At 45.7% G+C, this 26,212-nt stretch overlaps 4 protein-coding genes across 4 annotated transcripts in view; 2 read left to right on the plus strand and 2 right to left on the minus strand.

The window, feature by feature from the left end:
• Positions 1–14: 14 nt before the first annotated feature.
• Positions 15–4,504, minus strand: LOC111066517 (N-acetyl-D-glucosamine kinase). The gene is made up of 5 exons (XM_022355208.2): positions 4,344–4,504; positions 3,612–3,724; positions 1,166–1,376; positions 885–1,110; positions 15–686 (listed from the first exon to the last, which is right to left on the minus strand). The coding sequence occupies exons 2-5, from the start codon at positions 3,635–3,637 to the stop codon at positions 91–93; spliced, it is 1,059 nt and encodes a 352-aa protein (XP_022210900.1). The 5' UTR covers positions 3,638–3,724; positions 4,344–4,504; the 3' UTR covers positions 15–90.
• Positions 2,042–3,497, plus strand: LOC111066515 (serine--tRNA ligase, mitochondrial). Its single transcript, XM_022355206.2, has one exon. It carries the CDS (start codon positions 2,194–2,196, stop codon positions 3,451–3,453), a length of 1,260 nt encoding a protein of 419 aa, XP_022210898.2. The 5' UTR covers positions 2,042–2,193; the 3' UTR covers positions 3,454–3,497.
• A 64-nt stretch (positions 4,505–4,568) lies between the features above and the next one.
• Positions 4,569–5,823, minus strand: LOC111066516 (protein FAM50 homolog). The gene has a single exon (XM_022355207.2). It carries the CDS (start codon positions 5,725–5,727, stop codon positions 4,639–4,641), a length of 1,089 nt encoding a protein of 362 aa, XP_022210899.1. The 5' UTR covers positions 5,728–5,823; the 3' UTR covers positions 4,569–4,638.
• Positions 5,824–21,125: 15,302 nt separating this feature from the next.
• Positions 21,126–26,212, plus strand: part of LOC111066446 — a 28,727-nt gene continuing 23,640 nt past the window's right edge. The window contains exons 1-2 of the mRNA XM_022355074.2: positions 21,126–21,351; positions 25,358–25,548. Of these exons, the coding sequence (XP_022210766.1) occupies positions 21,224–21,351; positions 25,358–25,548 (319 nt within the window). The 5' untranslated portion in view covers positions 21,126–21,223. The remainder of the gene's footprint in view (positions 21,352–25,357; positions 25,549–26,212) is intronic.

A 26,212-nucleotide genomic window follows, 5' to 3' on the forward strand; every position in this document is an offset into this window, starting at 1 on the left:
AAAAACGATCTTACTTTTACGCATGGAATTGGATACGTGTGAGCATACTCGTATATGTATTTAGGAATGAATCTTGTGAATAGTTTTTTCTTAGCACTTGCAGGACTCTTTGGCCACGCCATTCCCCGTTGGGGCTTTGCCGCTTTTGGAGATTGTGTGCAATACTTTAAAGTTGTCGGAATAGTTGCGTGGCAGGTCAAAGCCGGCACTGTCCGCACCCAAATAGCAGGCACCGTAGGCGCTGCTCTTGGTGATGCGCATCAGCTTGAGATTAAACTTGAGGTTCGTCTTGGCTAGCTCTTTGGTGAAGGCCTCTTGCAAAAGGTTCCAGCTGGACCACACCGAACCAACGCATACGACACTCAGGTCGCCCGACTGGACGAGATCCTTGTGCACATTGGGCAACAGGGCCATGATCATGCGGGCCAAATGCACGCCAGCCTCGCGGAAGAGACTCAACGCCAGTTCGTCGCCGTTATCCGCATTTTGGGCCAGTTTCTTGCACAGATTGGCAAAGAAGGGCTTATCGAACTTGGCATAGCAATGGGTCAGCATGTCGTAGCGCGTCTCAATGCTGAAGTGCTCCTTGATCAGGGCCCAGGTCTTGTCGACAGGAGCCGGCGCCTTCTCGAAGTTATCCATGTCATCAAAGACAACCTTAACGGCGCGATAGGAGATGTACCAGGCTGCGAATGACAGAAGATGAGGGTTCGCATTATTATTAACAATCAACAATAACAGCAGCAGCAGCAGCAGTGGCAATGAGTCAGTGGCAATCAACGCTGCTATCAGACAATCCAAATCGCAATTGATGCGCATAATCTGAGCATTGAAATCTAATAAACAGACACAGTTCATTAGCTGATAGCCCGGATTACACTCACCGCTGCCCTCGTCCCCAAGGAAATTGCCCCATCCGCCGCAGTTGGAGGTGGATGCGTCTGGATTGCGCAGCAGACAATTGGAGCCGGTGCCCGAGATTAGCACCATTCCGCCGATGGAGGAGGCAGTGTACATGCTGCCCATGGTGTCGCTAGAAACAGCATAGCTCTCGGCCAAGTTGGGGAATGTGGTGCGCAGCTCCTGCTCCAGCTCTCGATTGGTGGCTTCCTGTTGCGAAGCATTAATACTGGCATGCACTTGCCTCTTGGCAGAGAGAACTCACCTGCTCGCAGCCACTCAGACTGAGACCCAAACTGGTTAGGGCAATCTCTTTCGATATGTTGGCCTCCTCCTTGGCCCGCTCGACCATGTCGGCGATGCGACGTGCGCATTCCGGTATGCCAATACCCCAGTGGTTGGTGCCCAGGCCACTGGTAGAGCCCACAGACTGGCCGCTTTCATCGCAGATGACCAGCCTGGAGTGCGTTGCACCGCTGCAATGGACAGGACGGAGACAGAGTAATGGGAGTCATTAAACCTGATCTATCATTCCCATCCGGAAGCACACTTATTCTTACACAATAGGTGTGTGTTGTGTCTTTCAAGTGTCATGACCGGCGAACAATACAGCCAGTTAAATCAAATTAAATTAACAATGCCAGCGACTGCAAATTTGAAATGAACTTTCAATTGATAAATGAATTCATTTAAGAAACGTGTCCACACGCACAAATTGGATTGGACAAACGCGGAACACGGAGAGATCTCCCAATTAAACTATTCTCAGATGCGGGTAAATAGAAAGAAAGCCTGGCCTGTGTCTCCAAATAAGAGATAAGATAAGCATAAAATAGGGGCCCACAATTACCGTTACTTTGCCACACACCACACAGTACAGCGAGGAGTGCAACAGAGATAACGCGATTGCGAAAATGCATTGCATTGCGCTTAATGCGCTCAATTGAAGCAAACTGTTTGTGGGTGTGATGGCTTGGATAATAAAGAAGCTTATAATATCGCTCTTATCGCTAATATTAACTAGTATTCTAATTTATTATACCGCTGCTTTCCATTCAAACTAGTGTTAGTGTTAGGTAGTGACGTGACACATACAGTTAATCTGGCAACGCCGCAGTGACCTTGGTTAGGGCGGCCAGATCGATTTAGTTATTATCAAACAGCTGGGGCGGATGAATTTATTTTTTAATTTTTTGTGGCGAAAAGTATTTAATGTTCAGTTGACTGTTCAATTTGCGGTCGCTCCCCTAATCTTACATGAATGTCGGGCAATAAAAAGTTTAATTAATCAACATGAAACTGCTGACAAACGCACAGAAACTGCTGCTGCTGCTCCGCCGCCAAAGGTCGTCAAAAACAACAACTACAGTTCAAGCACATGATCCCACAGCGGCAGGGCAACCGGCTCTAACCAGTGCCCAACTGGATGAGCTGGAACGGAATGCGAAGCTGCGCCATCACAAAAACAACGTGCCCCTCATCCGCCAGCTGATCGAAGCCTCCGTGGGCGGTGATCGGAGCGTGGAGCTCCAGTTGGAGGCGGAACTGGGGCACTTGCCCAATGCCACACATCCGCGTCTGCTGGACTACGGGGATCAGCCGCGGGAGCTGGCCCAGTACGTGCATCGGGAGATGCCACCCAAGCCCAAGGAGTTCTCGGAGCTGGCTCGTGCTCTGAACTTGTATCGCATGGATCACCTGGGAAACTATACGGGCCACAAGAGCTACTACCTGACCGGACAGTTGGCCACGCTGGAGCAGGCCATAATACAGTATGCCCTCGAGTCGGTCACAAAGCATGGCTTCCAGCTAATCTCTGTGCCGGACATACTGCCCAAGGAGGTGATTGAGTCGTGTGGCATGCGCACCGAAGGTGAACGCACCCAAGTCTACAAGTTGGACACGGGCGAATGTCTCTCCGGGACATCGGAAATGGCGCTGGCCGGATTCTTTGCCAATAAGTTGCTGGCCGAGGAGGAGCTCCCCCTCAAGGTGACCGCCGTGAGTCGGTGCTACCGGGCCGAGACATCCGGGCTGCAGGAGGAAAAGGGCATTTATCGGGTGCATCAGTTCACCAAGGTGGAGATGTTCGCCATCTGCACTCCCGGTCAGTCCGAGGCCGAGCTGGAGGAGTTCAAGAACATTGAGCTGGACCTGTTTAAGCAGCTGGGCATCAACTTTCGACTGCTCGACATGCCGCCCTGTGAGTTGGGTGCGCCGGCATACCAGAAGTACGACATAGAAGCGTGGATGCCTGGTCGCCAGATGTGGGGCGAAATCTCAAGCTGCAGCAACTGCACAGACTATCAAGCCAAGAGGCTGGGCGTCAAGTACCGCCGTGCCAGCGATGGACAAGTTGTGCATGCGCACACCATCAACGGGACGGCGACGGCCATACCACGTCTGCTGATTGCCCTGCTGGAGTCGTACCAGAAGGAGGACTCCATTGAGATACCCACAGTGTTGAGGCCTTTTATGGATGGACACGAGTTTATCACCAGAAACAAAAGAATACCCGAAACGAAGCTGGTGAAGTTCATAAAAGCGGCCTAATCTTTACACCTTTTTTGTGTATAGTAAATTTCCGAGTCTAAACACTTCGCTGAGGCATGGTTTGTGTTTCAAGTGCTTCGCCTAAGGACTGTCTACGAGATGCAAATGATAACTCTTGGCCTAATCAATTGTTATCACGAATTGCTGGAATTATTTACCCTTCGACGCCGCCGAAATATTTCATTTTAAATGGTAGCTGTGGCACTTCTGGTATTCCCAACTGGAATGCTTGTTGGTTCAGATGAATTGTTTATCAGCGCACACACAAGTCCTGTAAGAAGAAAATAAACACGATTAAGCCATAAATAATTGCCTGATTAATGCTGCCGCCCTCCAAACACAAACAACAGCAGCAACACATCAACGGGTTGTTAATTATATCTTATCGAACTTCATAAATCCAAAGCATTTGTCAACCCAACCCAACTCAGCGACAAAGAATCCGCTGACGGATGAAAATCGGAAACTTTAACCGAAATGGACAACAGGGGGTCAACATCCACTCCGCTCCAGCTGTGGGTTGCATGCGCATAAAGAATGCCAAATATTTTGCTGTCCGACGGTCTATTAAAATTCCACACAAAGCATGTTTCACTGTGTTTGAACGCGAAGTGAGAGTGAAAATTGTTTGAGGCACAAAACAAGTTTTTAACGAAATTCCCGCTCACTTTTGTTCAGCGCTTCGTAACCTTTTCCGTTTCAATCTTTTGCCTACGTCGCTTCGTAGTTAATTTTGTTGTTGTCATTTTGTTTGGATGGGCACATGGCAAAACACCACACCCACAAATCCACTACACACTACACACACATTACAGTTGTTGATTAGGAGCGGAGAATAATTAATATTGTTATTATTCACACGCGCCCACCGCACCAATTGCAGCTCTTACCCGGCAAAGCTTATTTCGCTGCTGTTTGTTGTTCGTCCGCGCTGGGCAAAGCCTCAAAACAAAATAAGACCTCTGGTCGCCAGCATATTCATTTAAACTTTAGCGCGTCCAATCTTTGTGATGATATTCGTTTTATTCAATTAAATCAGCTGGGGCGGCAGTGTTGAGCAGCGTTTAATTTTGTTTAGTGAATGAATTTTAGTGAATGACACTAAAAGCCGTTCGTTCCATATGTGAATCGTTTGCTAGCAAAAATCTGCAGCATGAATTTATTTAAATAAATACAACATTAACATTACTTTTTAGCCTTGTCTTTGTCCTTGATCGTGTACTTGTCGTAGGTTTTAGTGGGATCGTAGGGCTCCCAACGGCTGGCAGGGAATATGTGTTTGTTGCGTTCGTACCACGAGCGGAGAAGCACCTTGCCGGCATGAGACTCTTCCTTCTCCACGGAGGCATCACTTATCATGCGCACATCGTCATGGACATCGAACTGGAACAGTGGACCGGATTTGCCGCGAGCCTTCGTCACGATAAAGTCGTAGAAGGAGTAGTGGTGGGGCAGTATCAGATCCTCCTTCACGTACATCAGCTGGTCGGCCATGACCGTCTTCAGCTCGATGAACTCTTTGCGCAGAAGTTCCAGACATTTTTGGTGGAACTGGTAGATGGAGTTGCCCTTCTTCATTTGCACATTGCGACGATGGCCGGAGCCGTCCCAGTAGCTGAATGTGATCGAGATGTCCTCGTCTTTGAGCTCCGCCTGCTGCATTACCCACTCCTGGCGGAGGGTCTCGCGCAGTCGATTCTCCTGCTCTTCGCGCTCACGATCGGGTAGGAACGAGGTGTCCACATCTGGATTTTTACAGATTTTCTTCCTTTTGATGGGCAAGATCTCGTCTTGCATCTCTGTCCACTTGGCCGCTTTCGGCTTGTCCTCCTCTTCCTTATCGCTTGTGTGTTCTTTGTCGTCGTCGTCGGCCTTCTCGTCGTCGTCATCCTCGTCTTCATCGGCCAGATTGAAAGATAATGCTTGAATCTGTCGCTTCTGCTTGTTCTTCTCGGCCTGAATGGCCTCCAGGGCGCGCTGTTTCTCGCGGTCCTTCTCGTCCTTCTTTTGTGCCAGCTTTTTCTCCCGTTCGCGTACTATGTCCTCCTGCTTTGCCTTCATCTCATCCAACGTGACCAGACCGATGGTCGAGGTCTTGAGCTGCTGCTCCACTGCATCGTAGTGAGTGGCGAACTTGTTCTCAATCTTGTCCAGCTTCAGCTCCTCCTCAATTTTCTTCTTGCGAAACTCGATCTCCTGCAGTTGTATCTCGCGCTTCTTCATCAATTGGGCGGCTCGGCCCGCCTCGCTGGCGGCACCCTTGTAGTGGGCCATGTTTTAGGCTCGTTTTTGGTAAATGAGATAAAATTAAAATAAAATTATTTTGATTTGTTTTGCTTTGCCTGAAGTGTGACCAGAGTGACCGTGACGATAACGATAAACGGCCCAAAAACCAGGGCAGGGCGACTAAACGAGACTTAACCCACTTAGCACCCCTCTATTTAAAAAGTTAAGCTCCCTTTAATAAACCGCGGAAAATAAACTGTTTGTAAAGGCTCTTTGTAGCTCCATACTCCTCTTTACCTCCAAAAAAAAAATGACCACCGACATCTTTCCCCTGTAATGCGTAAAATATGTTAAAGTTCCATAAATTTCGTGGAAATATTGAATGGTCGACAATGGGCTAACGTTCTTTTTTATTTATATATATTGATGATATATTGTATTCCATAATTTTGATATTTAGTTTAATATTACTAGCTAGTTGGCCCTCTCAGACCTAAATAAATAAACAATGAAAACTAAGCGTATGGAAAAATAAATCTACGTGCCATACGCATTACACCACGAAAAAGAGGGAAAGTCACCACGAAAGCGCTCTCTTCACCACGAAAAAGTGAGCAAATTTTGAAAAACCACCACGATTTGAGAGCGAAAAATGTCTGTATATTTTGTGCGCTAAATGGAGTTTGGCGGTCATTTCGAAAATGACTTTAATATACCTTAAAAAATAGATTGGAACTTGATTAAATATAGTTTTATATACCAATATACCGTAAGTATACTTTGAACTCGATTTCAACGTCACTTAATCAACATATCGATACACGTTTTGGTGCAGTAATTATTGGTGCGATAGGCGGCACTAGCTTTTAGTGTTGGAAAACGCAATCCCTTGGTATAGCAGCCATCTACTGTCAGGGTGCAATTTGTCAGTTAACTTTGGTTTGAAAAAAGCTTTTTGTCCTTTAAAGTCCTTTCAATCTGCGACGCCACTTACTAATGTTGCAGGCAACATGAGGACTAACGGCAACATTTAAAGCGGGCGTATGGGCCATCCTTGCCGCCCTAATCTTTGTCGGGCCGCGGACAAGAAAACACATCAATAGTGTCGGAGTTTTTTCGAAATTTATCAAAGGTGTTCCGTTGATAAATCCCACAAAAATATCCATATTGATACTTTCGGCAAATATATTGTAATAAAAATATATATTCGTATATTATTATCAGTACGTATTCAATATTGGTTAGATCGGAACATTCAAACTCATTGGATGAACGCGCGCAATCGAGTAGCTCGCCGAGAAAGTGTTTCAAAAATGGTTCGAATTTAAAAACAGCAGTTAAATGGCCTGAGTGAATTGTAACGTGTAATTAGCCAGAAAACAGAAACTAAAAGCCCTAAGGCTCCTATTTACATTTGGGCAGGACAGGGGGCATCGTGGGAGAGTGTGTTTGGTTGGGTGGGTGCGTGTTGTGTTGTGTTCAGAAAGCGCCTGTTCTGTTCTGGCAATGGGCAAGGACATTAGGGACAAAAAGCAGTGCCAGCGACTGGCAATGGGCGATGGGCGCCAGCGTCGCGCTGTGACAGGCGTTGGAGGGCGAATGCGGAAGTGCCAAATTGAAATGCCATTTAAGCTAAGCGAATGACTTCCCCGAAGTCCCTTCCGCATCCGTCCGGTCAACGTTGGCCCTACTGCACTCAGATTTCTGCTTGGCTAGCACTGCTCTGACTTTAGCTTGACGGCAACGAAGATGAAGCTGAAGACGAGAGGAGAACGACGACCACAGCGACGGCATGGATGAGGGATCCCCAGACGACACTTGGCGTCTGCGTTGGCGGTCTCTGTTCTTGACATTGATAATATTCATGAGGCCGAGTCATAAATTCATGCCCCCACTGCCTGTTTATGAGGATGCTGTTCTTTCCTTACGTTTCCACTTCAGCTTTCCCCTCTGTGTGCCCTTTACCTACCCACACCGCTGGTGGCAAGTCGGGTGAAGTACCAATAAAATCATTAACTGTTGCAACGCATTAAATTCATGGTCCAGACGCTTCTGTCGTTATCCAGGCAGCAAACATTGTCATAAAACTAGAACTCGTTGCTGGCTTATTTCATCTCACCCCATTCACCTCACCACCCTTGTACATAGTAGTGCCGCCCAATTCTCAGGACACTGCAGCTAATTGGTGGGGAGTCGGGGGCGTGCGAAAAACTATTAAAAGGCCGTTCGACTAAGCATCCTGAGCGATAATTAATGGCGACAATGACTTTATCGGGCGATAATTCATTTATTGGCATTTATATTGCCACACACAAACACAAACACACACCACACACAGAAAGTACACAAGCACACATGGAGGAGACTCAACAAGGAGCCGGACTTGGACTAGAATTGGAAGCCACGTAACCGGTACATGTCCCACGGGAGCAGAGCAGCCCGTAAATTGTCCGGCTGAATTCTTAAGCAATTCCGTGTACGAGAGCCCGCACGGTGCAGCCATCCTTTGGGCAATTGGCTTTAATTTCAGGGCTAGTAAAACAATGGGAAAGTTTTCTGTTTGCCCTGGCCAGCAACTGAATCAAACTTTTCCCCTCGACCACGTTCTGTTAGTTCTATTGTATTTGCTTGGCTTTGGATTTGGCAACTGCGGCTCTCACATGTCCCTCCGCATAGTTTTGGCCAAAAACTAGTTTGCCACTGGATTATGCTGGCCCACGACGACGACGTCTGACTGCGACTATTTGCATTTGAGCGAGGGAAACTCCTGCCAAGAGTTTACCAATTTTCTTAAGCAATTTTCGTCATTTGTTTTTGGCAGACAACTAAGAACTTGTGAAAGTTGCCAGAAACTTTTTTGGTTGCGCAAAGAAATCAAATGAAAATGATTAAAACTTAATTTGGAAATGGAATTAATGCAGAAATCGATAAGTAAAGCAGTTGGAAGCAGAGGTGGCATAGTCATTACGCAGATAGATGAGGGCGCATTAATGAAATTAAGGATACACGAGTATGTATAGATAGAAAAGCGATGGAATTAATGTATTTAAGGTTATCGATTGATGTGCCTTTGATTGAAACCATTAATACAGATATCACAGGGCGGTGTTTTTTTTTTTGTATTTATTTCAAGCAGCAATAAACCAGCCAAGTGCTTTGCTGCGGAAAGAATTTCCCTTTAATGAAATCCAATCAGTGGCCGCACTTAACTAAATGGGCAAATAATTTATTTTTACATTTGAATTGGCTTTGCAAAAAATATAATTAAGCGGAAATTCAATCAGCTTCTGTCCTAACCGCCATTTTTCCAACAAAATGAAATATTTCTCGTGTCACAACAAAGTACGTGTTTGCATTTCAATTTTATTACTCTATAATGCCATTCCTTGTTGATTGATACAAACAAACAAAAAAAAAAGAACCTCTTCCGCTTCATTGGACCCCGGTGAAGCGTTCCCTGCAGAAGACATTGACAATCTGTGAAACCAGGTGGACTGATGCCACACCACCTGCAACCCATCCTTCAGTTCCGAGCTTAAGTATTGTAGCCCAAGGTCCGGGCAATTAATAGTATAGCCACGATTTTCAACGGAATCCCCAAATCCCTTGCAGTTGGCCCTCTGGCGCTGATGAATCCCTTCGGGGTGGACAAGCTGCCATCTTGTCCATCTCTTTAGCTTCTATCTGGCAGTAACTTTTCGTTCGTCCTTGCACTCGTAAAATATACTTTGTTGGCTTGATCCTCACACTTTTTGCTGATGGTCGTCGCCGTCGCTGGCCTTGTCTTGATTTCTGAAATTGTTTTTACCCGCAATTCATGGGGTGGTCCCAAAAAAAACTTTTGGCATTGCGCGGTGCAAGTGCCGGCAAGTGGAAAACCAAAGAAACATACAACAACAACAACAACAAAAAAGGGGCAACGGAACGACAAAAAATTGACACAATTTAAACTTTTCTATAAGCAAAAGCAATGCTGAGCGGCAACAACCAGAAAAGGTTAGCCAAACGAGCCATTTGTTCCTGCTGCTATTTACTCGTACCTCCCCCCTTTTTTTTCTTGTTTTTTTGGTTTTTTGTTTTATCGCTCTCTTTGGCTGCGGTTCGGTTTTTCGTTTTTGGCAGTTTATTACAAAATACACACACAGACAGACACACACACACATAAGCATACGCTGCTACTGCTACTGCTGCTATTGGGTTGAATTTGTCAAAAGGAAAAAGGGAGCCAAGCTCGTTTCATCCTTTTTTTGTGTGCGGCTTTGCTTTCTCAATTTCGTTTAAATTGCGCACATTTGAAACAATTTGAGAGACGCATACATCCGCATACATCCGCACACACACACACACACATACACACATACCCTTTAACACACAGAAACACACCCACTCACACGCTTACAATTTTTACACCAGGCTGCATTTGGTGGCAGAGATTTATGCAAGCTTTTCATAAAGCTGACAACATGACGTATGATTAATATTCCCGCCTGTTCTCCTGATTGTTCTCGGGCTGCATTTAATTAAATACGAGTAGAGCCAAAATTGATTAAGTGCTCATTTCATGGGGCTTAGCAATAACATAATAAAGGCAGCCACGCCTCTCCAAAAATATATATAAAAATATCAAAATATACGACAAGGATGCTTGCTATTCCTGTGGCTTCAGCGTCCGCTCCTTGACAACTTGCCTAGCGACCGAAAATAATTTAAATTTCCACTAAAAATATAAACAAAAGCGCTCTAAAAATATCTTAGCTGCACGACAGCAAAACAGACGGACGGAAGTCGGAGATAACAATGGCTGTGACAATGGTGATGATGATGGCAGGGCTGCCTGTGAGGGGTGACAACAAATATTACGTATACGCCATGTACTCAATAAATTTGTGCATTTCATGACAATGACGTTGCAGGCAGCACAGCGTAGCGCAGCGCACACACGACATTTGACGATGTTGCGTGCTGCAAGCCTTCCTTGAATGCCAGTGTGTGTGTGTGTGTGTGCCTGACATTTCTTTGCTGCTTGCTGTTGGTGCTATTTTTGTTGCAATTGCTGTGCTGTCCATCGCACACACTCGTTCTGGTTCGTTTGTATGTGCTAAATGCCAACGTTCATTGCAATGCAATTAATAAAGATTGAACCAGCTGCCCAGCAGCTGAGTCCACAACAATTTCAAACAGATAACAATATGAATGGTTATCTCTGAAAACCAGAGCACGACAGGCATGACACACATGTTTCAAAACTAATATTTAGTAATGGCTAGTATGCTCTTTTTTAAATTTATTTATAATAATTATTCAGCGTGTGCCAATATCCCATCTTGCAGTTGGACATAACATGAGCAATCAATCAACTTTAATAGCTGCTAATAAATTTAAAATTGCTCTGTAGTTAGCCTCAATTTTAAACCACTTTGTGGTCTACTTTGCCCAGAGCTTTCCTCAACAATGCATTAAACCTTTTGTCATAAATGATTTCTACGAATAATTATTGCAGCTTCAGTTTGTACATATGACATATGTATAAACATATATATGTACCTACATATGTATATCCATAGTTCAATTCACTGAACTTGGCCTGTGGTCAGCCAATTAGTGCAACATTTTATTGTTGTGTCAACTTTTTTTGATTTATTGTAATTACTTTCTCTCTTTTAATTAAACTGATTCATTGAGGGTTGGGAAAAAAAAGGCAACACTGCGCAATTCGAAACTTTTTGCAATTTCCGGCCTTAGCTTTTGGTTCAGAGAAATGGAAAACCCCAAAGCAATCTTAACTTGAATTATTTCGATTGGGGAATCGGAATCAAACCTCTGCGTGGCTGCCTGGCTGCGTGCCCACCTGCCTGCTCATGGCAGTCAATTAGTATGATATCCTTGGGGCTTATCGCGCAAGTCTTATTACCAATTCGCTTCAGTTCGTCTGTCTGCTCCAGTTTTATGCTTGATTAATGCCCGAGATGTGCATTGGCTTTCGCCCGGAACCAGCAGCAGCAGCAGCGGCAGCATCATCTGAGTAGCTGCTGAGCAGCTAGAAACAATGGCCAAACCTCACATTGGAGCACGTTGATTTGTGCCCAGCCACCTGGCTGGGGAATGGCCTCGTCCGCTCGTTCGCCCAGCGGAGACGCATCGTAAATCATGAATGTTAAAGTTGTGCTTTGCTCCTGCCACCACCGTCTAACGATTACCCAACAGCCGGGAGCGCTTTTATGGCACAGTATTTTGTTTTTTTCTTTTCCCATCCCCCCCCGCACGCTTCTCCTTGCTGCTACTTGGTGGCGAAAGTTTCACCTTCGATTCGTTATTGGCAACAATGGCAAACTTTCCTTTCTCTGACTTTGTAGGCAAATTTGCCCATTGCCAATGGTGTTTGAAGGCGAATCATAAAAAGTTAACTTGTTTCGCTTATTCCGCTCATTCCGCTTCCCCATCCGCATTAGGGGAGAGGGCGTGGGGGCGATGGTATCCCTTTTATTTATACTCCTCTTACACACACTCATTCATGCGAACTAATGAAGTGTCAAAAATGGACGCCCCGAAAAGTGTGCTACGGGTTTTTCTTTAAATATATTTCACTGTGTGTGTGTATGTTTGTGTGTGTCTGTATGATATGACCTTGGACTACAACTATGACCGAGTGCTGACTAAAATAGCTTCATAATGCGATGAGGTGAAGGTGTCGATGGGTGTGGGCTGGGGGCTGGGGGCTGGGGGCTGTTTGCAGTGAAAGGCAAACAAACAAAAAGCATTTCCACGCATCCCTCTTGTCTGTTGCTGCCTCTGATGTGGATGGCTCTCAGAGTCTCAAAGTCCTGTTATGGCTTGAATGTATCATCGACATTGTCCAGCCACAGAATCGCTCGCTTTACGCGTAATTGAATGCCCAATGCTCGACATTCTATCGATTTGATTCGCTCCTCGTATCTCGGGCTGCATCTAAATTACAATTAGACCAGATTTCTGTATTTTTAGTTGGTCTGCTCACAAAGGCTGTGGCGTGTTTGAGTCGTCCTTGTGGCTCTGAAATTGAGCGTAATTGTCCTCACTCTCACTGTTTCTCGCTCTCGGCGCCTTCTCTTTGATGTTCTGTTCTCTTCTCGAATATGTTTCACATTCAGTGCTTTATTTTGTTTTGTGGTTGATTTGTGTATCTATTTGGATTTGGTTCTTCCTTTCGGCCTGGTCTAGTCCCTGCCATCGATTGGGGATTGTGTAAGAGGTGGGTGGATGGCTGGCTGCCTGGCTGGGCGGCGACATAGGGAAATTACATTTGTAGGTCGTTTGGGCCTGCCTGCCCTCTTCTCCCCTTGAAGCTTTCGCACATGGCCCTGTCAATATTTGGCAAACACCGAACCAACACCAAACTGTTTGTCGATTGGGCCCCCAAATGTCTCTCTCCCTTTGTCATTTGTCTTCTGGTACTTGCAGCTTTAATGTTGTCTTGGCAGTTGCGGATGCTTACTTGGGATTTGTTAACTGAAGCGGCCAGTCCCTCCCTCCCCATTTGTCCTTTATCCCTCTCTCTCCCTCTCTCACTCTATTCCCTACTCTGTTTTATCCAACTCACGTGCCGTGGTATTTGCCTTTGAGGGGATTTCCCCAATCATTTTTTCATCGGCTTGTCTGCCTGCACCTCCCCCCCGCCAGACCCTCTGTTTGTCTGACTAGCTGTTATGTATTTGCCAATTTGGGCCTGGTTTTTGGGCTCTGTCCGGGCCGACAATGCCAATCAACACGCATACGCCGTGTGTGGCACCGACTGGAAGCTTTGCTCCTGCCACACGCCACAGCCGTTTCCGCCATTTCAGCTCGGATTTGGTTACGGGAAATCTACGAGCTGGTCGCCAGTCTAAGCTGACCAAAATTGTTATTCCCTATTTAGCATAAATATTCATTTTGTGCTCTCAAACATACATACATACCTACATGTATGTGGGTTTGCACTCAGACACACGCACACATCTGCATGGGATATATTTAATTATGAAATGCAATTTATTTCGGGCCTGGTCGAGTGCAGGAAAAGGAGCAGCTTACAATTGAGCTGCTTGAAAATTGAGTTTTGAATTTGCTTTGCTCTTGTCTGCTCCGAAAGCGGCCCCAGCCTGCAATTTGCAGATGCGTAAACACAATCTTCCTTCGACTGACTCTATCTCTCTCTCTCTCTCTCTATCTCTCACTCTCTATGGCTGTCCCTTTCTAGTTTAGCAATTATGCTGACGCAAACAGTTATCTATTTAGGAAGAGGCAGAAAGAGGGCGGGCGTTGGAAACTGAGTTTGGAAAATGGAAATTTCTGTTTGCGTTTGCCTTTGCCTTTTCATTATTGGGATTTGAAATTCTTGGTTTTTCCATTGGTCGCAGGGTGCGGGCAAGAGGTGAGGCAGGCAAAAATAGAACATTAAATTGTGTTTATCGGCAAATGAATTTTCTGAAATTCCTGATTCAATTAGTCTGTCAATTAACACTTTGGACTGAGGAGATGATTGAAGAGGATTAGCAATTTTGTTGGTGCAAAATGGTGTGTCTCTGCCCCTTGTATCCACCACTTCTGACCTAACCTCTGCCAGGATCCGCTGCTGCTGCTGCTTCTGCTGCTGCTTTTTGCTGGCTAATGAGCCACTTTACTTTCCCCTCCAAAGCGAGGTCAGCACTTTGGCTCACTGCCACGTGCCCCAAGCAGACATCGTTCTGGAGTCGCCTAATTATACGAGTATTTCTTTCTGCTGCAGCCCCACACAACACACACACACACACACACACATAACAGATCCCCAACCACGCTGGTCTATAATTTTAAATTGAAAATAGAGACACACACTGACAATTGGAGCTACATGGCGTATACGCAATGGACTTGTGGCATGTTACGGCAATTCATTTGTTGATTAGCCGCGGCAAGTTGTTGGCAACAGGCGGGGGAGAACAAAAAGAAAACAAAATTGTAGGAAACAGCAAAACATGACCCGGGGCCAGTGGCCTGAATAATAAAGCCACAAATAATAAACAGTCGAGCGTGTCCACCACTCGTGTCGTGTCCGCTCCTGTCGCTCCTACTCCTCGTTGCTCCATTGCTCTGCTATTTTGTGCTGCTGCTTGCACTCTGAAATTTCAATTTAAAAGCTTGTAATTTTTAATGTTCCTATATAGATAGAGGCACTGATGGTACAGAGTACTCTTATGGCGCGATATTGGGGTCTGCGTTTCAGCATCCTCATCATCATCATCACGCATGCATATGTATGTGTTTTTGCCGTCACCCATATTCATTCACTCGTTCATGAATGCTTACACCCACACCCACAATTTGTAAAGACAGTAAAAGTTGGCATAAATGAATTTTCCCAAAAAAAAGTTGCCAGCGACTTAAAGATTCGGAATTTGTCTTTCGGGAAAATATATTGTATGTTCAGAGTTCAAAGTTCAGAGTTGGCTGAAATATGTTAATGGCATTCCTGGAAGCGAAGCATCGTTATAAATTTAAAGTTGTCAACTCTCGTTTGCTGTGGCTATTATTATTATAAAAAAGGCAAGACCTTTTTTCTAGGCACAAACAAAAACTTTGTGCTCAAATTTGGGCAAACTTGCCTTTTTTGTTTGAGGTTCACAGTTGAAAAGAAAGACTTTATGTACTCGAAAAGGAAGCCTCTTCATGACCGGAAATTAATACAAATGTAAAGTTTTGTTGCTATATTAAACTACTTTAAGCGGACATCCGTTTGCTTAAGCACTTAGATTAGACTGAATAAAGTAAACAAAGAGAACTTTTACTTCATTGGCTGGCAAAGAGAACAGAGAACCACTCTCCATCTGCTGTGAATAAATATGTTGTACCATCTTTCCGCCTTTTGCCTGACAGGCCTGACTCGACCACTCTCGAGTCTGCTCTGCTGTTCCATTCAGCCAGCCCTCACTGTTCGACTCAGCTGTGATTGCCGTGTTGGCCATCTCTGGTTGGCTTCTTTGTTGGCCTGTTTTTTTTTTTGTTTTTGCGCGCTAACTGCAGCGAGGCATGAAATCTGTGCAACGTTTGCCAGTTGCCGTGTTGCCCTTGCTGTTGCCTCACTTTACCTTAACTTTTCTTTACCCAGTGAATGAGTGACTGAGTGTCTCGATTGTCTTGTGCCCGACAGCTATTTGGTGCTGGCAAAAACAGCAAAAAAAAACAAGTAAAATGCCTCTGAGTATATGTGTGTGTGTGTGTGTGTGCGCCAGTCAATGGCGGCATAGAATTTCCACTAAACAAAACAGCAGCTAAAAGAAGGCGGGGAAAACAAAACTTGGCAACTTAAACCATAAATGCCGGCCAAGTCAGACGAAAAAAAAACACACACAGACACACCAACACAATGTATACTATACACACAAAAATACATACATACATATGTATATGTATATTCATGCTATATAAATACACTTCAAGGATGGCATTTTCATGGCTGGACGCCCGAGAACATTCATACGAACCGTTGTCTACATAATATTGTCTGCTCTGTGCTCTGCTCTGCGCTCTGCTCTGGCATATTCTGCTCTCTGTGGTTTTTAGTTATTATCGAGCCCTGTAAAATGTATAAATACAGGAAAACTGTAACTCCGACAGTCCACTTCACACCCACACTTCACACTTCACACTCCGCACCCCAATCCAATCTACTCCCCTATCCTATCCAAGCCAAGCCAAGCCAAGCCAAGCCAATTCAATCCATTTCCATTGCCTGTCCTACGGCAATCCTCTTAAGGCGTTGCCTTGTTAACATGTCGCATATTCCCGCATTATTTACGCTCGCCTTGTCGCTCATCGCACGTTTGGCCTGCTTTGTTTTAACGGCTTTTGTGTTGGCCCCGGCTATTTACACTGCAAAATGCTTCTCGCCAGCGCCCTGAAATTGTACTCAAGTGTTAATATTGCGGCCCTTGGAGAGATGGAATGAGATGGGATGAGGCCAAACACATTCTACTTAGCCGCCTCGTCTGGATGACTGGCAACTGCCTTGATATGACCAGACAATGACAGACATAACAACAACAACAATAGCAGCACGAAACGGGGAAGGAGGCACAGCGCAGAGGGAGAATACTGGCTAGTGCCAGTATCGGTGGAGACACAGAGCCTGGGGGCAGTCTGGGGCAAACAATGAGCTCAAAAGGCCATTTGGTTAGGTGTTCCCCGAGTGTTTAGCTTAGATACGAGCATGCAGCAGGGGGGCATGAAGTCCTCTGTGTGGGATAAAGCCACTCATATTCTCTCGATGTCTGTGCGAAAGAAGGCCAAAGGCTTCTCGAATGGCCAGAGACAATTAGCCAGAAATTAGATGTTCCAGACGTTGATAACATATAATGGGACTCAGTTCAGGAGAGTCACAGTCTCTGTGGTCTCCATTGGAGTGTGGAAATTTGATGGTGAAAGCCGTTCCCATTCAGTTTGAGTTAGCTCCAGGGAGCTCTCTCTCGCTCTGGCTCTCTCTGCTAACAATACGCTTCGACGAAATGCCAATTAAGTTGCCTCAGGCGGCCTGCCATGCCTCCAGCACACACAAAAACAACAACAAACACACAGACTCTTTAGCGAGTAGCAAATGCGGCATGTTGACAATTAGTCCTTTAAATTAAGTGGGTGGAAGCGGGCTGCCAGCCGCAAGGAAGGACGGTGTGCGTGTCCTTGTATTGTGTGGCTGACTCCCAATGAAATTGATTGTGCTTTTCGCTGCTGCATGCCCCACCTAGCAGGAGCGAGTGGAGTACACTGGGAGCCCAGGCACAGGCACAGGCACAGGCAGAAGCGGAGGCTGTTGGCTTAAGGTGTTTTGGTATTTGGCTTTGTGACCGGCGGACAATGGGACGAAAGCCGAGTAATTAAGACAGAGACAAACACTCGGGGAAACCACTTAGAGCCGAGCACTTCAAAAAAGGAAGAGAACGAGTGCGAAGCACAAAGAACAAAGGTCATCGAGGCACTTGGCTCGTGTTTATGCTACTTTTATGCTGCAACTTCATTAAATTTGACTTTTACGAGCGCAACAAATCCTCAAAAACATCTCAGAGCCCATTCACAATGCCGGCCACGCCCCCTGCCTATCCACGTTGCGTCTTTCTCTGTCCTCGTGAAGGAGCAGCAGACACATCTGTAGCTGGAAATGTAGCAGGACAACGGCAGTTTTAATTACTTTCTGCATAAATTTACACTCATTTCCTGCTCTGTTTCTGTCGCTTTTTAATACACTACCTAAAGTGATGTGATTTGGGTCAGAGGTTGCCAAAGAATGTCCTTTATCGTACCATGCAGTCAGTGTACATCGACCATAGAGCCCATTAATCCTCAGGGTATGTTATGCTTCGACCTGCGAGGCTGGGCTGCTTGCTTCTTACATGTTTTTCTTTGCTCTGGACTCTGGCGAAGTCTGGCCTTAGCCAAATGGAATAACATTTAGTTACAAGCTGGCATAGCACATACATATATAGGATATATAGGGATATATAGGGAACGTGTATATACAGATATTCTCTCTGTTGCTTTCAATGGAAATTATGCAAAAGAAAAGCGCGAGTGCCAGCGTGAGGGTATGGGTGAGGGTGAGACTTCGGAATGTGTGTGTTGGCTATAAAGGGAGTTTGTTGGCGTTCGCTTTATGTCCGACACTTGCGCGGCTCCTAATGCCACTCTTGGCCAACTGGGAGATTCGGCTCCGGCTCCCCACGCCCGGCTATGGTACGAACCGTGCACTCTCTGTCTCTCCGCTCCTTGTCCGCTGCTGGCAAATTGTTATTTAATTATGGCATCCTTGCTCGCTCGTAGCAGCAGCAAATAGCAACAGCAGCTTGGAGACGGATGGCTCCGACTGGTCACGTACTGGAGTAATGGCAAATAAATCAACAGCGGAAGCAGTGCAAGTGACGTGCCACTGATGTGGTTTGGGTTTTTGGTCCCCCTTCGTTTCGCCTTTCCCTTCGTTCACCTGCGAAGGATGCTGGCCTTTGCCGTCTAGGACCCAGTAGAGCGTGAAATGATTGACTTTAAAGTCAAATTGCGAAAATTATGCTACAAGTCGGACCCAGAGGCGGGCCGGAAATGAGCTTCAGACTGGGTCTGGGCATGGGGCATGGGGCCTGGCATGACATTCAATTAACTCGATGCCCAGATCCGCGGCTCGCCTCCATCATCGAGCCGTAGTTGTAAGTTGCGGGTACATTTTCGGAAATTATGCCACGGAGGAAGCCTGACAGTTGCATTTGCCTGTCTGTGGCCTGGCCAACTGCCATTTGAACAGTTTCTGCCTGCCAGAGGTGTCGGTGGTTTGAGTTTGAGTCAGAAATAATTTGCTAGAAGCAAATTCAAGCGAAAGTTCCAGTTGCATGTTTAAGTCAGCAACGGGAAAAAGTTTGGCTAAAGTTGGAGTCCTGTCTTGTCCTGCCGTGTCCCCCCCGCACAGCCCGCTGGCAGTTACTCGACTTCCAACTGAACTTGACAGCTGCCGGCTGTGATTATCAAATCAAGAAACAAGAAATAATTGCTGTCCTGTCTTGGGCCCATCATCAGCGTTCTCATCACCATCACCCTCATCAAAATGGAATGCTTTCGCTTGATTTGAGCCTGCTTAGCCGAGTATGTGACCCACATCCTGCCTCTGGTGTGTCGGATCTTTGTACTTGGCCAAGGACAGAGATTTGGCATAATCACCTTCACGTCCGGCCAGATTCTGCAGCTGAGCTGAGCTCAGCTACAGCTCGTAAATAGTTTTCAATTGTGGCCAAGCAAATGTGTCAATATTAAGTTAGCCGACGAGCAGCATTAAGCCGCTTTGCGGGATGTCCCTTGGCTTGGAATCCGTTCGCCGTGTGTCTGGGAGGGGGAGAAGCAATTTCTTATCCTTTATCAAGGCAACTGTCGCACACAGACCACACTTCTGAGTGTCTGTCTCTATGTCTGTCTGCGTGCCTGTGTGTGTGTGTGTGTGTCTTGTGTCGTAAGTGCTCTAAAATGTTCTCAAAATCCACTCAAGCTCACACAAAAGTCACTTGCCTGACAGCAGGTGGAAAGCAGGTGGCACTGAAGACATCCAACTTTATTCAAGGGGACGTACTCCATTTTCATTTTCATTTTCATGGTTTCCTCCGGATTACCTTTTTTCCCTACTCCACCTTCGGATATCGCCCCTTTACCCGGCCACACAAATAAAGCTGACAGTTAATCCGTAATTGATCTGGAAAAAAAGGTACGATTATGATAATGAAGCTGACAATGACAATGACAATGACAGTGGCTGACGATGCTGTCACCTCTTAAGGAAAGCCATCGTCTCGTCAAACAGCTCAAATGCCCGAAAATAAACCCTCACTTAGGGGGCATCCTCCCGCCGCCCCGCTAAGTTCTTGACCTGCTTCAGTTCCAGCTAAAGTTCCACCCAAGGAGCCGCATGAATTTAAATTTGTATTTGCCGATAATAAAACAAGAGAAGCGGAAACCTAAAAGGAACTCTTTTAACCGCTCTTTAGTTTTGCTTTATTTTTTCTTTTGTGCAAAAGTGGAATTTAATATGCGTAAAACAAAGAGAAAGGATATCTTGTGCTATGCATTGCTGGCATAAAACTCTTCTCTACGCTTAACTGACTTTAATGCATGTTTGAGAGAGATGAGTTTTAGGTAGATTGCCGGATAATATCCATTAAAATACTTGCAGCGAGCAGGCTATAAAACTAACCAAAAATTGTGCACTTTAAGGATGAGTATGCTCTCAATTTAACAATAATAAATATATGTCACACATGGCACTCATGGGATCGAAAGAAACACCATATACCCGTGGGTACAGTGGGGTATTAAACTGCGTGTCATGACAAATGGCCCTGTCCTGGTCTGCCGCTGGCTTGGCAGGGAAATTCGTTTATGGAAATGCGTAAAACGCAAAGAAATTTGCAACTTACCTAAGCAGCAATAAGGGGAGATCATAAATAAAACAATATCGTATGAATGCATATTACACTTTTGCCCGGACTTGTCTGATGGAGTGTGTGAGTGGGAAAAGGGGGCGGGGAGGATGGGTGGATGAGACGGTGCTTTTGCGACAAGTAAACAAAATATTATTTGCTTCCTGCCACGCAATTGTCAGACAGAGAGAACAGGGTCACGTACTGCCGTCAGGATATGCAAATACTCCACTGTGTGTGTGTGTGTGTGTGTCTTTATTCATATATATCCTTGTTCTCGCTTCCTGCAGCACACAGGATGATGAGTTTCAAAGTAATAGAAGAGCAAGTGTAGCACCAGGAACCAACCATCACCCCCCACAAGAAGCATAAGCCAAAAGTGAGGAGACCACAGACAGAGTGGAGCAGGACCTACGCCTGGAGCATACAAATGTCTGTCGGCAAGTGCGCAAGTATTCCTAGACGGCACTGCCGCGGCAGCAGCCCCGCTTGAGCTTGAGCTTTGGCAGCAGACACGACACAGAAGACAACTTGCCACCACCAGCCGCAACCAACAACAAAGAAACACCACAAGTACAAGAGCAACAACAACAGCAGTCGCCACACACAGAAAGATGGAGGAGACTGCAGCAGGACCAGCGAAGAAGAGCGGCACCACACTGTCCGTGGATCGGGCCGCATTCCTACTCCTGCGCGTCCGTAAGGCGTTCAAGAAGAAGCGACAGCAGCGCAAAGAGCGACAGTAAGTTGAATGTTTGCCATTACTTAACCATTGGGTGGGGCATGGAGCAGGGGGATTTGATGGGATTTGCAAGGATTTGGCTGAGCGCACCAGGCCCATTGAATTGTCAGCCAGCCATCCAGTCAGGCGATGGCAAACAGATTTAACAAGTTGTTTGAACTGAGGATTTGGCCGCAATTAAAAGCGATTTCTTTGCCATCAAACAAACTTTCAACTTTGCAACAAACTAACTGAAAGCAGAATCGATATGCATCGACCATAAAATAAACACTAATCAGATGTCCATATAAATTCTGTGGCACTAGCTTTAAAGTCGAAAATAAATGCGTAAATTCAAACTGAAAGACAAAGGAAAGACCCAATTAAATTGTTAATCGTGTGGCATTAAGCAATATCCGATTGAAAAGGGGGATTCAACAGATAAGTAGAAAATTTATCTTATTTTGTGGAAATATTTAACTGAAAATTCTCCTGGATCCAGGAGCCACAGACACGGATTGGTATTCCACAAAAAAGCTTCCATCTGGCTTTAACATTTTCACGTTTACCCGATTACCATTTACCATTTACCCTTTGCACTCAAACGCGAACGGATATAAATAGAACCTGCTATTTTTGCACTTTTCTCTGTTCTGCCATGGCATGGGGGGCGTGCATTAAATTTCGGGGTGCACGGGGGCTGAAGCAGCCAGCACATGGGAGTTAAGGCGACGCACTTTGCTGGCAGAATGCACTTGAATGCATTGTGTGAAGGACCCTCGAATACCCTGATAAATATCGCGTGTATTTTGGCCCTAGAAGGCTTCAGCCTTTAGTTTCCCGGGGCAGTAGTGTGGCCAGTAAGGGGCACGAGGGGGCGTGGCAACCGAATCCAACCAATCTCAATTCCCATGCACGTCCTGCAGCCGTTTCTCATTTGTGTTCTAGGAACACTCTAGAACGCAGCTCGTTAGAGATTTTCTTCGTTTATTGCTTAGCTCTGCACGGATCCTCTTTGTGAGCTGCAAAGTAAATTTTCGACATTTTTTTTGCTGTTTGCCCTGCTGCATCGTCGTAATGAAAATGCTTCTTATGCTGTGGCATCCGCATGCCCATCATTTGCCTCAGCCCAGGACGCCGGACGAGGCGGGTAGGAAGCGGGTACTCTGAAAGAATGCCAAGCGACAAACTCAATTAGGCACGGGCCGCCATCCGCTGAAGGAGAGGGCAGGGAGAAGCAGAAGGCGGAGACGGTAGCTCAAGTGGGTTGGCGGTTTCTTAAAGAACGAATATCTCGCTTTAACCAATTCAAAATGGAATCCGAAAGGAGCAGCACACAGCCGGGACTAAAAGGGCTGCCATCCGATGATTTGATTACACGAGCAACATTTGCTCTAATTATGCACGCACATGTAAACACAGCACCAAATGCAATTACACGACCCACCCAACCCACACACACACACACACACACATGAGCGGGCAACACACACACAACACACACATTGGATTACAGGGCACACATTGCGTATGCGTAATTTGGCAAAGCCTTTCGGCTTAGTTGCCCTTTTTACAGACAACGGAGAAGGGGAGAACATATTTATTAAAGCAGCCCCTGCCCAGTCCGTAGTTAGGCGACTGTAATAAAGCCATAGGTAATGCCAATGTATATGGCGGCGACCGGCAAGTGGAAAACGTCATTACCTTTCGACTGGTGCTGTCCGAGGTGTCAACAGAAGTCCCTTAACTGGCGCATGCAAATGGGCATAAGGATCATCATTAGGGGAGAGAGAGAGAAATTCTAATAGAATTAGGAGTATGTTCAGCTAAATGAAAACCTGTGCCGAGGATATACCAAAGTACTCGAGGGTATTCCCCAATGAATAACAAGAGGGGGCATTCGCTTCCTGATTAAAAAAAAATAAAAGTGAGAATTTTAAAGGCAAATGAAAAGTAAAATGGGGACCAGAGTGGAGGAAAATTAATGCCTAAGGAAACCTGAGAGCAACCAAGGAAATATGAGCTTCAGAAGTACTTACTGGAAAATAGATTAGGAAAAAATGAAGACTCCGTTTTAAAGGGCCTGGTTCTTCACGTTGAAAACTTCCTCCACTAAACAGAATTGCACCACAATGGAAACAAAATGTGTAGCAGATGTACTAAGGTGGAGACTAGTGGGGTTAAATGATTTTTAAACATACATACCCTTAGGGTATAGCCCACTTCTTTTGATCTTCTTGGCATGCACTCCTGGCCGACTTCCTGCTCTCATTAAATAACGACTTTGCTCCTCCGCCCTCCACGCATGACTCCATTATCAGACTGTTAACTTTTATGTGGCGCCCATCTTCAAGCATTTTTACTGGCAATTCTGGCAGCATGTTAACCTTTTTCCTTTGCCATGCCGTGTGCCCTCTTTTTGTGCCCCCTTTTTGTTTAACCAAAAGGTGGCAAATGTTGTTGGGTAATGCACGATTTACGGTTACGAGTATTTCACGTCAATTATGCAGATCCGCTTTGAGTTATGTGAGTGGGTTGGCCGCCCACACTGCTCCCTTGCCCATATGCCGCCGACTCCTGTAGACTTTTGCTTGCTCCCTGCTGTGACCTGTAACAGCTTGCACCCTTAGTGGGTAGTGGCTGCTGCCACACACACACAATTTTGATGTGCCCCTGTGCTTAACGCACTCAAAAGTGCCTTAACATCCTGCCACACCAGGCCTATAAAACAAAAGCCGAGACGAGAGGCGTTACAGTGCTCAAAATATACAAAAAAAAGAGAGAAAAAATGAGAAAAAGAAACTTAAACTTTTCCCGCTAAAGCGTTGTGTAATTTTCTGTTTTATTTATGTGTGGACATTGTGTGTTGTTGCTGTTCTTTTCGCTGCTGTAACTATTTCGAATGTTTTCCTCAAGTTTTCCCAGTCCTCCCAACGCCCCCCACCGCTTACCCCTCCTACAGCAAGGACACAAATAAATTGCTTACATGATTCTTTTTCGCTGTAAGTTTGCTGCAGCTCTTGTCAGTGGAGTAGAGATGAAGGAGTGTGCGATTGAAAGTATTATCCTGCTGCCCCTCGCTGGGAGATCTTTGGGTGGGGGGAGGAGCTGCCGAAAAACTTTGCTGATTTTGGTTCGTTTGGCAGCTCCCACATAGCACAGCCCGACACAACACAACACACAACAACAATTCCCAGTCCGATTTGGTTGTGTATCATCATCAATATAGCGTACAATTCCGAGCTAGAGCGGGGACATGGAGCTGCCAACTTGTGTCGAACTCTGACAGATATTCGGCGAGCCTTGGCAAAATGTCAAAGTCAGAGTAAATCAAATAAAAAGTTTTCCATTTCTGCAGCTTCTCCTTTTTGCATACGGAAATATGTAATATCGCAATATGGGTGCAGTTCAAGAGGAGCACAAGGGTAGAGGGGGTGGTGGTAGGGGTTGGTCCATCAGCACAGCCGAGCCGAGACGAGCCGAGCCCCCATGTCGCATCTGGCGTAGGCGTCAAGTTGGGAATCCCATTCAAGTGCCAGAAATTCAATCACACATCAAGCTGCACAAACTGTGGGTGCGGCGGGCAGGAGCTTATGGGGTGGCAGCTGTCACCACCAGCTGTGGAGGGGAGGGGGAGGTATGTGAATGAAGTTGAGAGGTGCTGGAAATAATTTTCCACACAACAATCAAATGTAATTCGAATGAGAGCGAAAAAAAAATGCGCAAATCAACAGCTGACACTCGCACACTCTCGATGCAGGAGGTGGAATAAGGGATGGCAATGGGAATGGGCATGGGCATGGGTGAGCAAGTGGGGCATCCGGACATGCAAATGAAACGGAAACGGCATCCATGACAATGGAGGAGAAAATCGTAGGAAGAACTAATTGCATTTCCTTGCTGACACACCCCACTCGTCGCACTTAATATATAATTGCATTAACTTATTATTGTCACTTCCTTTTGCACATCTCTCACCCTTTCTCACACTCTCTGTCTCCCTCTCTCTCTGTCTCTCTTTTTGCAGGGCCCAACAGAGCAGCGCCGCTGCGGGTGGCAGTGCGAGTGTTGGCAGCGGTGGCGGCTCTGGGTCACAATCGCGCACGGGCAGCCGCAAGCTGCCGCCACCATTGTTACGGTCGCGCACACTGCCCGCCATCATTGTGCCAGGACTTCCGGTCGTCTCGCTGCACACGGATAAGCAAACATTTCAATTGGGTGCGTACATCTACATACTCGTGCCTGCGAAATTATAATTGAGTTACTTACGCGCACCGAATGAAACATTTTAATAGAGATAACATTTTGTTTACTGCTCAAAATGGATTTGGAATTAAATTATGGCTCTCGCAACTCAAATCGGGTCAAGGGCAGTCCATCATTGCTATGGGCCATAAGCTGATTTACCATCTATAATCGCCTTAGCCGTTGTCCCTCGTCAAGACCATGCCATGGAATGCCATGGAATAAAAAAATTTAAATTTCATTTTAAAACAAACTGTCAGTAGAAATCTCTCTCCCTTTTTATGCTCTCTCTCTCTCTCTCTCTCTCTGGGTCTATCAATCCTACTGCGTCTGAGAGCTTAAGCAAAGTGTAGTTATTTGGTTTTCTACGGAATCATATTCCATGGCCATTTGCTGATTGATCAGAGGGTAAAGAATGAATTCCGTGTAAACATTCGTTGCGATGCAACGAAAAAAAAAAAAGTCAATAAACAATCACATCGAAGCGATTTTGTAGGAAAAACCTAAACGAAAGGCTAGAAGCTTCGGAAAATTGTGTAGATTATATAGAAAATTCCACTGCCATCTACTGACATTTTTATCCAATTTATTATTTTTATTGGATTTGAATTGAATTAATTTAAATTTATAAATAGAG

Source organism: Drosophila obscura, unplaced genomic scaffold, assembly GCF_018151105.1.
Source record: "Drosophila obscura isolate BZ-5 IFL unplaced genomic scaffold, ASM1815110v1 contig_150, whole genome shotgun sequence".
NCBI classification, from domain to species: Eukaryota; Metazoa; Arthropoda; class Insecta; order Diptera; family Drosophilidae; genus Drosophila; species Drosophila obscura.

Excerpts from the sequence above, each read along its gene's own strand:
- LOC111066515 (XM_022355206.2), top strand. The coding sequence starts at position 2,194 with ATGAAACTGCTGACAAACGCACAGAAACTGCTGCTGCTGCTCCGCCGC.
- LOC111066517 (XM_022355208.2), bottom strand. The coding sequence starts at position 3,637 with ATGAAATATTTCGGCGGCGTCGAAGG. Across the intron at positions 1,377-3,611 it reads TATTTCGGCGGCGTCGAAGG|CGGTGCAACGCACTCCAGGC; the intron begins GTAAATAATTCC and ends TGTCCATTGCAG. Across the intron at positions 687-884 it reads CCTTGGGGACGAGGGCAGCG|CCTGGTACATCTCCTATCGC; the intron begins GTGAGTGTAATC and ends TGTCATTCGCAG.
- LOC111066516 (XM_022355207.2), bottom strand. The coding sequence starts at position 5,727 with ATGGCCCACTACAAGGGTGCCGCCAGCGAGGCGGGCCGAGCCGCCCAA.